Genomic DNA, 15,365 nt, shown 5'->3' with positions numbered 1-15,365 from the left:
CTGGCCTGATTGCAGTTCCTGCAATGTGCCATCCTCTTTCTTATCTTAGGATCCTATGCAGACCTAGAAATTTCTCCCCTCCTATTTTGTCTCTCTAACTTGCTCATTCCTGAAGGCAAATTTATGTGATTTTCTAGGAGAAGTCTTCCCTGATCCTACCCTTTGAGTAACTAGGGTCTCCTTGAAATTATCTTTGTGATCACTCACTACATAATAATAGCAATACACTGGTTAACTCTTTTATAGCAATGGGTAAAGATATTTTATATGTATTAACTCACTTAATGTCCACAATAATCTTATGAGAAAAGCACCATTATTATTACCATTCTACAGATGAAAAAAAAACAGAGGCACAAACCACTTTCACAAGGTCCTTCAGTTAGAAAATGGCATATTCAAACCCAGGAAATCTTGCTCCGACATCTGTGGCTCTTATTTTCTGTCTTACATTCAAGACTGTAAATGCCATGAGGACATATGCTGCATGTTTCCTACTGTATCTCCAGCACCTGGCAAAGTTCCTGCTACATAGTAGATTCTCAAAAAGTGATGAATGAATGAATGAAATAATAAATGTAGTAGTTGAATAAATCTATACTACAGACAGTTTTATAAAGTGTAAGATCTTGCTATGCTTTAGACTAGTCATTCTCCACCATTGCTGGCTCTGTAAGCAGAAGCCACTGGACTCACATCCTCTCTAAGCAGGGGTGAGCTTGGCTTTGCACCCAGGACCTGGAGTTCTTGCTATACCCCACACTAACACAGGTATGACACACAGCAACTGCCCTGCAGTTTCTTATCTGGGCTAACCCCTGTGTCTGGAATGTCAACAGGAAAGGCAGTAAATAGAGAAGTGACTTACTTTCCTTGCTATTTTGTACTTCCAGGTGAAGATATTCTTCAAATTCGTGGCGTTTACTGGGATCAGACATAAATCTGCGGTACTTGCAAAAGCTCTTAATAAAGCTAATCATTTTCAGCCAGCCTCTCTTCTGGGAAAAGAGAGAGGGGTATGCCACATTCATCAATATAGCTTCTGTTCACTGAAAGTTTACTATGACAGAAATTTGACAATCATTACATTTAATCCTCACAACACCTCCTTTATAAGAAATCATCGTTAGCTCCAATTTTAAGATGAGGAAACTCAAGTCAGAGAACTGTTAGCCTTCCCTAAATTAAGTGGATAGTGGGTAGAAGGTTCTGGCTTTACCTAAGCATGGGGCCATTGGCAATGCCCCTTCTACCACCATTTTTCAATGGTAAGATTTAAGATGCCATGATTAGGAGAGACAGTGTGAAAGCTAAGAACAGGAAGAAAACAGAGGTCAGAGAGAAGTAAAACTCACAAGAAGAGAATAATGGCTTGGGCAGATTTGAAGTGTTGAAGAAATAAGGAAATTAATAAAAACATTTCTAATCATTAAAAAGAGAAAAATATAATTACACGCACACCACACACACACACACACACACACACACACACAAATGCATTTTATAAATTCCTCATCTGTTTCATAATACCCAGTGACCATTCTGTAATTCATTTGCCCCTTGACAAATTGATATTTAGAGCCAGAAATGATCTTATTGATCAACTAGTTCAGTTGTCTCATTCTACAAAGTGGAATCCTCAGTGTAAGCATGGCTTTAGAGAGCCATGTAGTGGCTGGATTTGGGATCAGAAATTTTCCATCTGGAGTCTAGCTTCTTCCTAATTGTGTAATTTGGGTCAATTCAATCTGTGTCTTAATGTTTCCATGTGTAAAATAGAAACAACAGCCTTCAGGGTTGTGGTGAGGGTTAGTGATTATACATGTAAAGTCTAATGCAGTGCTTGGCACAAAATAGGCACTAAATCCATGTTGGTTTCTTTTCATCTTTTCTTATCTAAGAGCAACTGTAAGACCTGAAATTAAAACGAAGTCTCCTGGTTCTGAGTGCAATACTCTGTTTAATGTCCTACATGATCATTCATGGTATCCTGACATGGAGTTGACTCATACATGGAGAAAATAAAGAGGAGAAAGGAAGGAGCAGAAGTTTTCATATCTGGAGTATAGGATCAATGGGCTTAGGCATTATTTTCAGAAATCTTAGCACGATTTTTGGAGTCAGATGGAGCTGGGCTCAAATTTTTCTGATACTAATCAACTCTACAACACATTGAGCAAGTGATTATTTAAAGGAAGCATAAATATTTTCTCAAATCATATGAAGAGACTTTCCTGAATAACATTCCTGTCTTGGGGAGCATGCATCTTAGTGGAGGAGGTCTGAAGTACTCTGGGATTTACTGAGAAACTTCTTTGTAAAAACTGTATTATTGCCATTTCCTTACAAAACTGTATTTTGGAGAATTATATACTGTCAATTAAAGTACTTTTGTGTAAGCTGGAAAAAAATTCCCTTTGCTCTCCTCCCATGGAGAAAGAATGGGTTAAATAATTGATAGGTTTGGAAGGAGAAAATGGACATGTTCTACTGTCAGCCTCCTGCATTCTCTCTCTGGGAGTCTCTTGTTTGAAGGATACCTGTGTTTAGGCTTGCCCTTTGTCACTCATAAGGGGTTCACTCAAGTAAATGCAGGCCTGAGTTGCTCCATTTTACCAGTGATTGGACTTGTAACTAAGTTTAATTTGGGTGCAGAGGATTATTAAACCCATTTGGCTTCACAGCCAATCCATGTCCTTCAAACTAGCTTTCAGCAGTAAAAACACTGACATTTTGGGGGCACCTGGGTGGCTCAAGTCAGTTAAGCCTCTGACTCTTGGTTTCTGCTCGGGTCAAGATCTCACAGTTCATGAGTTTGAGCCCCAGCATGGAGCTTGCTTGGGATTCTTTCCCTTTCTCTCTGCCTCTTCCTCCTCCTCCTCCTCTTCCTTCTACTTCTTTCTCTCTCTCTCTCTCAAAATAAATAAATAAACTTTAAAAATTAAAAAAAAAACACTGACATTTTGATCTCCATGTATCTAAACCTTATGTCTATCACTCAGTTGGTTTTGGTCACAGAGAGTGAAGCCAGGGATTTTCTTAAATTCCCACTGTAACAATTTCTCTGGGCCTCAGAATTCATCTTTGTAAATGTGAATTAAGAAACCTATCCAAAAGAGTAGTTGTTTTGGTGAATAAATAAGCTAACAATGAAACTGTTTTGCATGGTTGACAATGCCTAAGCAGTGCTTTTTTGTTCCCAGTGTCTTGTCTTCACTCTCTTCCTCACTGACCTGAGATTCCTGTAGGTAAGTTGTTGTCTTTGAGGGCTTCCTAGAAGTTTGAACTTCAATATGCTCCCCTTCCTGAGGGTAAGGTGGGAACAGCTCTTGGTAATCTTTAAACCTGCCAAAAGGAGACCAAGGACATCAAAGAAGGCAAACACCTGCTACATAAAAGGTAACAGTCAAGGCAAACCTATCTCAGCTTTTGGAGGAAGTCGAGAAAATGGGAATTGGGGAATAGTGAGACATTTACAAATATTCTTCTTCCAATTTCAATCCTTTGCTAATGTCAGCCTATCCTTCCTAATCAATACTGTATTGTTCTTTGTTCAAGTAAATGAACTGAAGTGTGTGTGTTTGGACGTGTGTGCACAATGCATGTGCATAGCAGGTAAGTAAGTAGAGGATTCAAGATAAATTTGCCTTTTCTCTTGCAAGGAAGCCCTGGCAGTGAACTTCTGGAATTTGAGACTCTTTCAGTACTATGGCTTTCAGAAGCCCCTGTGCAGGTCCAGAAAGAACCACGGCGTTCACTGATCAATACTCACCACTTTTCTTCTAGAGATTTCATGACATATCCCTGTAGCGTTAATAATGTAGTTGTGCTGACATGACGCATGTGAGAGATTTCTTGTATAATAGGGGCATCACACTGCAGTATTACTTCTAAAAAATGCAAGAGAGAAAAAGTCCCCATCTTCTCTTCTACCATTTCTGAGGTAGTTCGTGTGTTTTTCATCTTAGAGTCTGTCCCTTATTCTCAATCTGGTTAGACTCTGAACTCTTCACTCCAATTTGTTTGAAAATCTCAGAGGAGCGTTGCAGAGCAAATACAGTCCTGGTTTACTTCCATTCAAGTTTCTAAGATGAGTGCTTAAGGGGAAAGAAATATTTAAAGGACTCATCTCTGCAGCTAGTTTAAAGTTTTTGGTTTAGGAAGAGAGCAGAACAGTAAAGGATTAATGTTAAACTGTTGGGTAAATGAGGAATCCAAGATTACAAATAAGTATCACGAGGGCAATATAATTCTCCAGGTGTTCAGAGACTATTTTGTTCATGAATAAGACTTGAGAACTTATCAAGGACAAGATCTACATACTCCTCTTTGTCTTCTTCCTGAGACTGAACAAATAAATATTTCTTACAAGTAAAGATTTGCCAGTTGTACCTCTCTTTTTACTTTCATAAAATTTATAACCTGATCTAGATTGCCACAAGCAAATACACACACACACACACACACACACACACACACACACCAGTTCATTTGTGCCAAAATAAAAGGCTTTATCTTCGTTGCTTTGCTATAGATTTGTTTACTTTGAGGATAGAATTATGCTCACCTCTCTTTTTCTCCTCTAAAATTATATAGGTCAATACTTTACTTGCAACTTTTGTTTCTGGTCAAGATGAATTTACATAGGTCAGATTGCCCTCCCTCCATAGACAAGAAAACAAAATTAATAAAATAAAGATTTTCAGGGAGACAGTTTTCTCTTTCCCAGTACAACTCTCTCTACAACCCATAGTTCGTGGGAACTCCAACTTTACAAATAGCTAACTCTTGTTTTTGTATTTAATTTCTGTCTAGTTGATTTAAGGGTCAGATGACTTGAGTTTGAATTCAAGTTCTCTGAATTTCATATTCCTCATTAGTAAAATGGATCTATTCATTCCTACCTTATAGAGATTAAATAAGATCCTATTTTCAGTGTTGAACACAGTTAAATGAAAGGATATATTTCACATATAAGTACAAGTGTCTTGCATTTGGCTTCCCATACTAGTATTATACTTTAGTTTTATTATTGTTGCTCTCTGTTTTTACTGTCCCTCTTAATCTTTATCTCAATACTGCTCGTGCGGCCACTGCTCTGTTCTGCTCTTTCAGGGGACTCACATGAGACAGGTTTTCTGTCAAACTCTTCTCCTAAAATACTAAAGGGAAAAGGAAACAATATCAGGAGAACATGATGCATACCAGCAGAGACTTTGCCATGGAAGAAAGTCTTGATTATATTTTCAAAGAGAGACTTGTAAATTTTTTCATTTGTCTCAATACTGATCTTATGTATGGCCATCAGGAATTTCAAGGGGCTATCAGCCTTCCGTTCTTTGAGGAACTCCCTGAAGAATTCCAAGTGGTTTGAATTTAGGAGGACTTCTGTCAAGTTTCTGGAAAACAAGAAAGCATCGTTGGTGAAGAGAAAGGTATGGTAAACCTGGATTCTGCTCCAACTATGGAATGGGAAAGGGCATCTCCCAGACTGTGAGGCCTTTAGCTGTGTGTAAAAAACAGGGTGAAAAAATTGGTTACTATTTACTTAGAGATAAATTTAAAATTTTATATGCACATGTACCCCAGTGTTTATAGCAGCACTTTCAACAACAGCCAAATTATGGAAAGAGCCTAAATGTCCATCAACTGATGAATGGATAAAGAAGATGTAGTTTATATATACAATGGAATATTACTTGGCAATGAGGAAGAATGAAATATGGCCCTTTGTTTGTTTGTTTTTTAAGAGAGAGAGGAGGGAGCAGGAGAGAGGGGTACAGGGAGAGAGAGGATCTTAAGATCCAGTGCAGGGCTGGATCTCATGACCATGAGATCACGATCTGGCCCAAAATCAAGAGTCAGAAGCTTAACCAACTGAGCACACAAGTGCCCCTTTATCATTACTTTTATGGGGAGACAATTTGTGATGTTCTTCCTCCACCATTCCAGAAGTCTGATTCTTCCTCTTCAGTGGTCTTAAAGTCTGTATCTTCCCTTCCATTTCTACTCCCACTGTTTAATTCAAGGTTTTTTTAAATGTTTATTTTTGAGAGAAGGAGAGAGAGAATGTGACAGCGGGAGGAGCAGAGACAGATGGAGGATCCAAAGCAGGCTCTGAACTGTCAGCGCAGAGCCCGACACAGGGCTCAAACCCACGGACTGTGAGATCATGACCTGAGCCAAACTCTGATCTTAACCAACTGAGCCACCCAGATATCCCTAATTCAAGTTTTTAATATCACCTGTATGAACAACTGCAACAACCTTCTAACTAATATTTCTGTCTTCAGTCTGTGATGTTCTGACTCCTGTATATGTATCATTACCACTTCTGCCTGGGTACTGTTTTCTAAATCATATAAAAGGTATCTCTGTTACTCTTGTTCCAACAAGTCTCAAGAAATTCTCATTTCCAGTTAATCAACATAAATTCCTTAATAATTCTTTTAAGGCTTTATTTTTGTTATTTGGTCTCAATTTGGCTTTCTAATGTTATAATTTATGTCTCTTCACCCCATGCATTGTATGCTTTAACACCACTGGGCTATTTTCAAGTTTTTAAATACCTTTATATTTGTGAGTTTATGTTTGTGTCATTTCTTTAGCTTGGAAGGTTTAGCCCTACCCTCAAAATACTCTCATTTCTTTGCACATGCACATGAAATTGTACATATAGTTTGGGGTCTCTTCTGATAGTTTAACTTTTCCTAATCCTTACTCAAAATTTACTTCTCTTTCCTATACCCTTATAGTAATTATCCAATATTTTATTATGAAATTTTAAGGTCAGCCTTGTAAAGGTAGGAAATATATTTCATTTTTGTAACATTAGTATCTGGGACACAGTATATGTTCAATAACTGTTTATTGCACTGAACAAGGGCTAGGGACAAGGTTAAAGAGAAATGCAACTGTGGGATCCATGGGGCATTCTGTTTTGGTCTTAACTGAAGACATGAAACCGGATGATAACACTTCTGTGATACTTAGCTAAATAGAATAGGTATTTCTATAGACACAGTGGAAAGTGGTGCAAACTGGAACAGCAAAAGAAATAAATGATTAATGGTCAGAGAACAATTTCATTTCCTTCAAAAGAAGGAAGATCTATCTAGAGTATTTAGAAGAGAGACAGGACTTATCATCCTCAATGAATGTTATCAGTAACTGAAAGCATACTTTGGAGAGCTTTCTCTATTCAAAATATTCTCCCAGTGACTCTGACTACCAAATTTGTATGTGTTACTCTATCTTTATCTTCTTTAAGGACTTTTCATATACCTAGTCATTAATAGGTAATTATTGAATAAAAAAAAATGAATGATTGAATGAATGGCATGGCCTATAAGAAAATCATAGTCAAGTCCAAGAAAATGGAAAAGATACCTAAAAAATAAAGAGCAGTAAAAAGTAGTACACAGTAAGTACTTTGTGTTGTATTTTAGGGATGTAGTGCTCAGAGAAGAGGGAAGTCATAGCGACATACATCTGAAGAACTTTTTATGTAGAGGTGGCACTTGTGCTCAGGTAAGGAGAAAAAAGTGGACACTTCTGAAAGAAAGGGCCACAGAGTTTTTTCCTAGAAGTGAGACCTTAATAAGTTGATTCTAGGATTTATTATAAGGGGAGAGACATGAAATAAGGAACCAGTTAGGAGGTTACTACAATAGTACACAATACAGAAAAAGAAATAGGCAAGAATATATATACCAGGATGTTTATTGTGACACTATTTATAGCAGTGAAAAATGAAAAATAATGTAATGTCCATTAAAAAGTTCATTAAACTGTCCATAAAAAAACATGCTACATCTGTATTATGAAAAGGGATATAACTCTACAAACTATCATGATGTCCATGATAGTTTTTTTAAGTTAAAAAATGTTATCTTATAATATATATTGCATGGTCTCAATTATAGAAAATAAATAATTGGTTTAAAATACAAAATGTGGGGGTGTCTATGTGGCTCAGTCGGTTAAGTGCCCGACTTTTGGTTTGGGCTCAGGTTATGATCCCCACATCATGAGATCAAGTACCACATCAGGCTCAGTGCTGACAGAGTGGAGCCTGCTTGAAACTCTCTGTCTCTCTCTCTGCCCCTCTCCTGCTCTCTCTCTTTCTCAAAACAAATAAATAAATATTGTGTGTATGTTTATTATATATGGAAAAAAATTAAAAACAAAACTCATATACTGAAGGATAAGTTCAGCATTAGACATGTTGAGATTAAAGAAGACGGCTTGTGTCTGGAGAATATTGCTGTAGCCAAATCCTATGTCTTACCTAGGTCTTAATGAGGGCTTCCTCACACCAGTCTTTTTGTAAAATGATGTTTTCCTAGGTGAGGGTGAGACCACTCTTGGTTCTCTGATAATTTCCACTGTGAAATCTAACGAAAAATCACAAAATTAGGGAATACCATATTATAAGAACATTTCAGAGAATAAGAAGGGACAAATTAAAAAGGATATTTATCAGACATTGAGTGCATGTGGAAAAATCATAGTCCCCACAACTGTCAACACCTCAGGCAATTACTGCTGAAAAGAAACTTAGGGATGATTTTATCTCTGACTTCAGTTCCAACTGTGTTATCTAAGTCTGCTGGCTGTTAGGCCGAGAACCCACCTTCATCAGAAGACTGCTGAGACCAAGTTTATTTTATTTCTTATTTCAACACCAAATGTCATCCATCCTTCCCCCAGTCAGCCATTTTGACTAAACCATAGTCTACATGACATTCAGTCTTCCCTGACACCTCTGTTATCCCATCCTATGCCCTTTCACCTCTGGAACTCCTGCTGTGTAATCAGCAAACTCTCACAGAGTCTTGACCTCTTTGTTAAGAATTTCCTCTATCTTCTTCTTACTTTAACTGAAATCGTTCCCTTTCTTGAAAACACTGTGCCCACTGCAAGCTTTTTAAAAGGTACTCTATCACACCATACACAATTTAGAGTGGGTATCTGGTTCCCTATTGCCATCTAAAAACCATTATTTAAAAAAACATATTAAAACACTACTATCGAAGAACAACAGATTCCAAGGATCTCAGTGTTTTAGGAGAGCCCTTTGAGGTGAGTATTTTAGAAGATAGACTCTCAACTCATTAAGGGCAAGGATGGTATATTACTTATGTGAGAACATGTCCTAGTTATATAGTCAATGCTTTAAAATGTTTATTAAATAGAGTATACTCTCACAGATAATTTTTGTGCGGTTTAGTAATACTTTCAGTGACAGCATACAAAAAAAATTGAAAGCAATAGAGGTATATACTAGTTCTAAATAAATGCAATTGAATAGATGAAAAAAATAAAATCAAGATTATGGAAGACTAGATACAAAAAAAAAATATTCACACAAAAGAAATCAAAAAACTTCCAATACAAACACTTATAAATGCTGGATAAAAAAAATAACCCTTTTAAAACTCATGTAAGCTTGTAAAAAATTAAGACAAAAAAATAAAAACATAGAAATAAGAAACAAAGAGGATGTTAGAAACCAGAAAGGTAAGTTCACACCCTAGAGGCATTCATAATGTTAAAACCACAATAGGTCAGAAGACAAAAACCACTGGCCTTTAGAACATGGACAAAAAAAAAAAAAAAAAAAAAAAACCTGGCATTACTTTTATTCTCAAGACACTTATCAATTAAGACAGTTGCTACTGAAAAATTTAACAAAGTTTTTGGCAGACTCTCAAGGCAGAAGAAGGCAAAATTGAAAACAGCAAAGGAGAAAAGGCTCTGACAAGTACCCCAGTCTTTTAATTGGGATCCCAAGAAGTAAGGGAAACCAGAAATAGCTCATCCATCAGAAAGAATAAAAACTGACTTTGCACCAACTCAATCCCTAAATGGATTAAGGTTATTTGGATGCTACTTGTGTGGGGGGCCGGCCCCGGTGCCAGGCTGAGACCGGGTCGAGCAATGTTTCCTGTTGACTCAGCCAACCCAGTTGTTCCCCCTCCCATTCATGTGGGAGGCCGCCCCTGGCGCCAGGCTGAGACCCGGAGGAGCAACGTTCCCTGTTGACTTAGCCAACCCGGTGGTTCCCCCTCCCATTCCCCCACTTTCAAGGGCATACGAAAGCCTTGTCAAGGCTGAGAAAGTTAATTCCTGAAGCCTGTGGTCTGCAGGTGTTGGCAGTAATGCTACCTCCCTTTTTCTACCCCGAGTCAGATAGAAACAAACATGGGAATTGTATTTTGCTAGCCATCTTATCAACAAGGTCTTGTTGTGACCCATCTAGAAAATGCACAAGAAACACAGAACTAAATGTTTTGGTTGGCAGCGATTATGTGAAACCTGTTTATTCTTAGAATGGCCTGACCCATAAGATTCTGGATATAAAAGATTGTGTACAGCAACAATAAAGCCGTCACTTGGGCCATCAGCCCAGGGGACCCTCCTGTTCCCAAACTTTCTTCTCTCTCTTTTTTCTTGCATTCCCTACCCTCAGGACCCTGACCTCGGTGTTTGTCGCGCCGGTCGCGACATACTTGTATGTCAGATATGTAATAAAATCCTCTCTGGAGAAACATAACATTACCCAGAACCTCAAATTATCTCTACAAATTTCTTACCAACAATGTTCACAAATAAAGCAGAAATAACAATGTATTTTAAAAGACCTGACCAAAAACCAAGGGAAAAAAATTGATAGTTGAAATAGATATATGAAATCCAAATATGGACTTTAAAGTTACTATTATTAATATAGCTCAAGGAATTAAAAGGAGGAAAATATCAACATAGACTGAATATCAGACAAAAAATATTCTAAAAATAAAAAATTTAATGACTGAAGTTAAGAAAGTTAAGAATTAATAAATTGGTTTAATTACAAATTCTGCATAACAAAGTGAGAATTACTGAACTAGGATTTAAATCAAATATGCAGACTGAAACATATGGAGAAAAATATGGAAAATAAAGAAAAAATCACATAAGACAAGCACATGGCTATAATGTCAAAAATATATGTAGTAAGGTTATCAAAAGGAGGGAAGAAATAAAACGGAGCAGGACAAATATTTGAAGAGATAATTGAAAATTTTCTAAAACTGACAACTGACATCAAGTCAGAAATTCAAGAAGTCCTGAAATCACAGGTAGCATAAATACTTAGGTACATAATAGTAAAATTGCATGAAAGAAAAGAAGAAAAGAAAATATGGGGGGGTGGGTAGTGGAATGAATAAAATAAATATTTCTTTTTACTAAACAATATCAGTAAAGGCTTCAGGCTGACTCCTCGAAATGAACTAAGGATGCCAAGAGATAATAAGATAATATCTTCGAAGTGCTAAAATAAAATAATTCCACCAAGAATTCTATATCCAGAGACTATAATCTTAACAAATAAAACCAAAATAAAAATACTTTAAAAATTCACACTAAAGGAAATGCAAAAGGTGTTTTTGGAGGCAGCTTAGAGGAGTGGGAAATGATGAAAAAGAAAGAAAAAGTGGATATGTGAGTAAGCCTAAATGAATATTGACTTATAAAACAGTAATATATATGCAGTAAAAGCAGTAACTTAAATTAAATTTTAATATGTCAAGGATGCATTTTGAAATCTATACGGTAAACACTAAAAAAAGAAAACATGCAAAAACAACACATTAGCAGAAAGAATATATAGAATTATTAATCTAAAAAAACTTGTAATCTTAAAGAAAGCCAAAAGGAGAGAAAAGGGAACATAGAACAGAAGGGACAAATATAATATAGTAAGGTAGCATTTAAAACCTAATACATGAGAAGTTACAGTTAATGTAATCAGACTAATACTCTAATTACAATTTTTTTTAATTTTTTTTTCAACGTTTATTTATTTTTGGGACAGAGAGAGACAGAGCATGAACGGGGGAGGGGCAGAGAGAGAGGGAGACACAGAATCGGAAACAGGCTCCAGGCTCTGAGCCATCAGCCCAGAGCCCGACGCGGGGCTCGAACTCCCGGACCACGAAATCGTGACCTGGCTGAAGTCGGACGCTTAACCGACTGCGTCACCCAGGCGCCCCACTAATTACAATTTTTTAATGTTTATTTATTCTTGAGAGAGAGGGGGACAGAGTGTGAGCGGGGTAGGGGCAGAGAGAGAGGGAGACACAGTATCCAAAACAGGCTCCAGGCTCTGAGCTGTCTGTAGAGGGGGCTTGAACTCATGAACCATGAGATCATGACCTGAACCAAAGTTGGATGCTGAACCAACTGACTGAGCCACCCAGGTGCCCCTAAATACTTTAATTAAAAGACAATTCTCAAATTAGATTCAACAAAAATGAAAACACCAAAAAAGAAAAAAAAAGAGAGATTCTGCTTTAAAGAGTCTCACCTTAACTATAAAAGAAGGAGATATTAAAAAATAAAAGAGTGGAAAAGGATATAACAAGCAAACACTAACCAGAAAGAAAAGTAATGACTATAACAATATTAGAAAAATAATAAATTAAGAAGTGTTATTAGGGATAATGATTTGCTCTACCAGAAAGCTATAATTCCAAATTTGCTTGTATCTAGAGCTGTAGCCTCTAATAATATAAAGGAAAAACTGCAAGTCTTAGAAGAAAGAAAGAAAGAAAGAAAGAAAGAAAGAAAGAAAGAAAGAAAGAAAGAAAGAAAGAATACACCAAGTGGGGGATTTAAAAATTCTCTTTTGGTAATGGATACAAATGTAAACTAAAACTATCATTAAGGATATAGAATATCTGAACATAGTGAAATACACCTAGTTGCATATACAAAATATTGCATCCAACATTACGTGCTTTATAGATAATTAATTGTAATAAGAGGGTACCACAAGCAACTTAATAACATATATGAAATTTCAAATGAAATCAATAAGTGTGTAGAAAATACAACATATTAAAATGATATAAGAAGAAATAGAAAGTCTGTAAAGTCCTATATATTTTAAAGAAATTAAGTTTTAATTAAACCTCTCTCAGATTAAGACAAAGGTGCTTGCCAACACTATTTCTATCTGAAAGCGTAATGGAGAATCTAGTAAGACCAATGAGGTAATGAAAATAAATCAAAGGTTGGGGCGCCTGGGTGGCGCAGTCAGTTAAGCGTCCAACTTCAGCCAGGTCACGATCTCGCGGTCCGTGAGTTCGAGCCCCGCGTCGGGCTCTGGGCTGATGGCTCAGAGCCTGGAGCCTGTTTCCGATTCTGTGTCTCCCTCTCTCTCTGCCCCTCCCCCGTTCATGCTCTGTCTCTCTCTGTCCCAAAAATAAATAAACGTTGAAAAAAAAATTAAAAAAAAAAAAGAAAATAAATCAAAGTCATAAATATTTGAGAACACTAATAAAACTCTTTGTTGGTAGAGGGCACAACTGTGTGTGTATAAAAATCAAACAAATTTGCAGACAAATTTTTAGAATGAATAATTTAGGGAAGTGGGAGCACAAGACAAACATGTAAAAATCAACTATATTTCTATATGCCAGACACAAATTAAAAATGAAACTTTAGAAATATACTATTTATAAGTGTATTAGAAAACATCAAAGACCTAGAAACAAATATACTGGAAGCTATAAAATAATATTACATGGAAAAACTATAAAAAATTATTTAAAGAAACTTCAAAAAACTTAAATGGAGGGATAAACCAAATTTATGGGTTAAAAAGTACAATGGTGGTGGGGGGCGCCTGGGTGTCTCATTCGGTTAAGCATCTGACTCTTGATTTTGGCTCAGGTCATGATCTCACGGGTTCAAGCCCTGCATCAGGCTCTGCACTGGCAGTGTGGAGCTTGCTTGGGATTCACTCTTTCTCCCTCTCTCTCTGCTCCTCCCCTGCTCTCTCTCTCTCTCCCTCTCTCTCTCTCTCTTTTTTAAACTTTTTAAAAAAGTATAATAGGGAATGATATCACAGAAAATAATAAGTAGGGAGCTTCAGGTATCCATTTTCCATAAAAGCAACTAAAGAGGTGGCAAAAATGGTCAAAATCATGGTTTTACAGGACTCTTGAATCTGGCCAAGAACTTAACAATAAGTGAAGGCTTAGGGAATAAAGAAGTAGCTGCATCTGGTAAGAAAATGCTGTGGCATTTTAAGTTGTCCACCTACCATTCCTCCATTCCACACCAGTGGTGGCCATATGTCAGCAGTTTACATTCCTGATGAAGGTTGCTATTGCCAAAGGTAGCAATAGGATCTAATTTTCAAAGAATGTGTTTGTCTCTTGTGAACTGAGGTTGTCTGTTGGCTCCCTGAAGTATTTGCACAAGGACTAGCCTTTGTTTTGCCCTATTTGGAGTGTTTTTAGGGTTGAGATGCATCCCATGTGACATTTGCTGGAAGCATTTAAAGGCAAAAATACTGGGTACATTAGCCTGGGCCAACAGTTGGGACACCAGACAGACACAAAGTTGTAAAAGTAAATACATGGGGTAATAAGGATTTTTAAAGATCCCACATATACTGAGGAATTAAAAAACCTATCCATATGCTCAGAACTGGATGTATGCTCAGAAGTTATGAGAAGATCCACAACTTTCATGTCTGGCTGGACTTCAAGGTCCAAGCAAATGGGAAATGAATGCTAGGGCAGAGTTGTATATGGCCTGGCTGAGCATTGAAAGAGTATTCCAACACATAGCCAATCTGCAAAGACCAGTAGAGTAATTTTTCTTCTAATTTCTTTTATTTTCTTTTCCTTTTTCTTTTCTTTTATTTTCCTTTCCTTTTTTCTTTTCTTTTCTTTTTTCTTTTCCTTTCCTTTCGTTTCTCTTTGTCTCTTTCTCTTTCCTTTTCCTTCCTTCCTGCCTTCCTTCCTTCTTCCTTCCTTCCTTCCTTCTTTCCTTTCTGACATTTAAGGAATCTATCAAAACACTGTTGCCCATAAGCTAACAGAACACAGACTTCAGTGGTCACACATAACAAAGAATACAGATTTTACAAAAATTGTTGAGAAAAGTCACACACACACACACACACACACACACACAACATACAAAAGCAGCAACAGCAAACTTGAAGGAGAGGGGGAAATATGATTTTGTCACATTATAATGTTCAAAATGTCCAGTCTTCAACAACAACAAAAAAAACTATGAGTCATGCAAAAAAAACATATATGGCCTATTCACAGGAAAAAAGAACAACAGAAACTGTCCATGAGAAATCTGGTCATTGTACTTATTAGACAAAACTTTAAATCAACTGTCTTAAATATGCTCAAAGAGATAAAGGAAAGCATGGACAAAGAACTAAAGGAAGTCAAGAGAATGGCATCTCACCAAACATAGTATAATAAAAAGATAGAAATGGCAAAAAGAAACCAAATAGCAATTCTGGAGCTGAAAAGTACAATAATTTTGAGTTAAATGAAATT

General features: G+C 36.8%; 1 protein-coding gene across 4 annotated transcripts in view; it reads right to left on the bottom strand.

The window, feature by feature from the left end:
- RGSL1 (regulator of G protein signaling like 1) overlaps nt 1–15,365 on the bottom strand; it is a 107,897-nt gene that overhangs the window by 25,786 nt on the left and 66,746 nt on the right. For all 4 annotated transcript variants that reach the window (XR_008293063.1, XM_027074402.2, XM_015062873.3 and 1 more), the window contains 5 exons: nt 8,291–8,396; nt 5,206–5,399; nt 3,773–3,890; nt 3,234–3,345; nt 869–998 (listed from right to left, as the gene is read on the bottom strand). Coding sequence is in view for 3 of the 4 variants with exons in the window: in XM_027074402.2 (XP_026930203.2) it covers nt 869–998; nt 3,234–3,345; nt 3,773–3,890; nt 5,206–5,399; nt 8,291–8,396 (660 nt within the window). In the remaining variant the exon portion in view is untranslated. The remainder of the gene's footprint in view (nt 1–868; nt 999–3,233; nt 3,346–3,772; nt 3,891–5,205; nt 5,400–8,290; nt 8,397–15,365) is intronic.

The sequence above is a fragment of the Acinonyx jubatus genome, chromosome E4 (genome assembly GCF_027475565.1).
Source record: "Acinonyx jubatus isolate Ajub_Pintada_27869175 chromosome E4, VMU_Ajub_asm_v1.0, whole genome shotgun sequence".
Taxonomy (NCBI): domain Eukaryota; kingdom Metazoa; phylum Chordata; class Mammalia; order Carnivora; family Felidae; genus Acinonyx; species Acinonyx jubatus.
The sequence above is the reverse complement of the archived record's forward strand: the minus strand, read 5'-3'. Positions and strand labels throughout refer to the sequence as shown.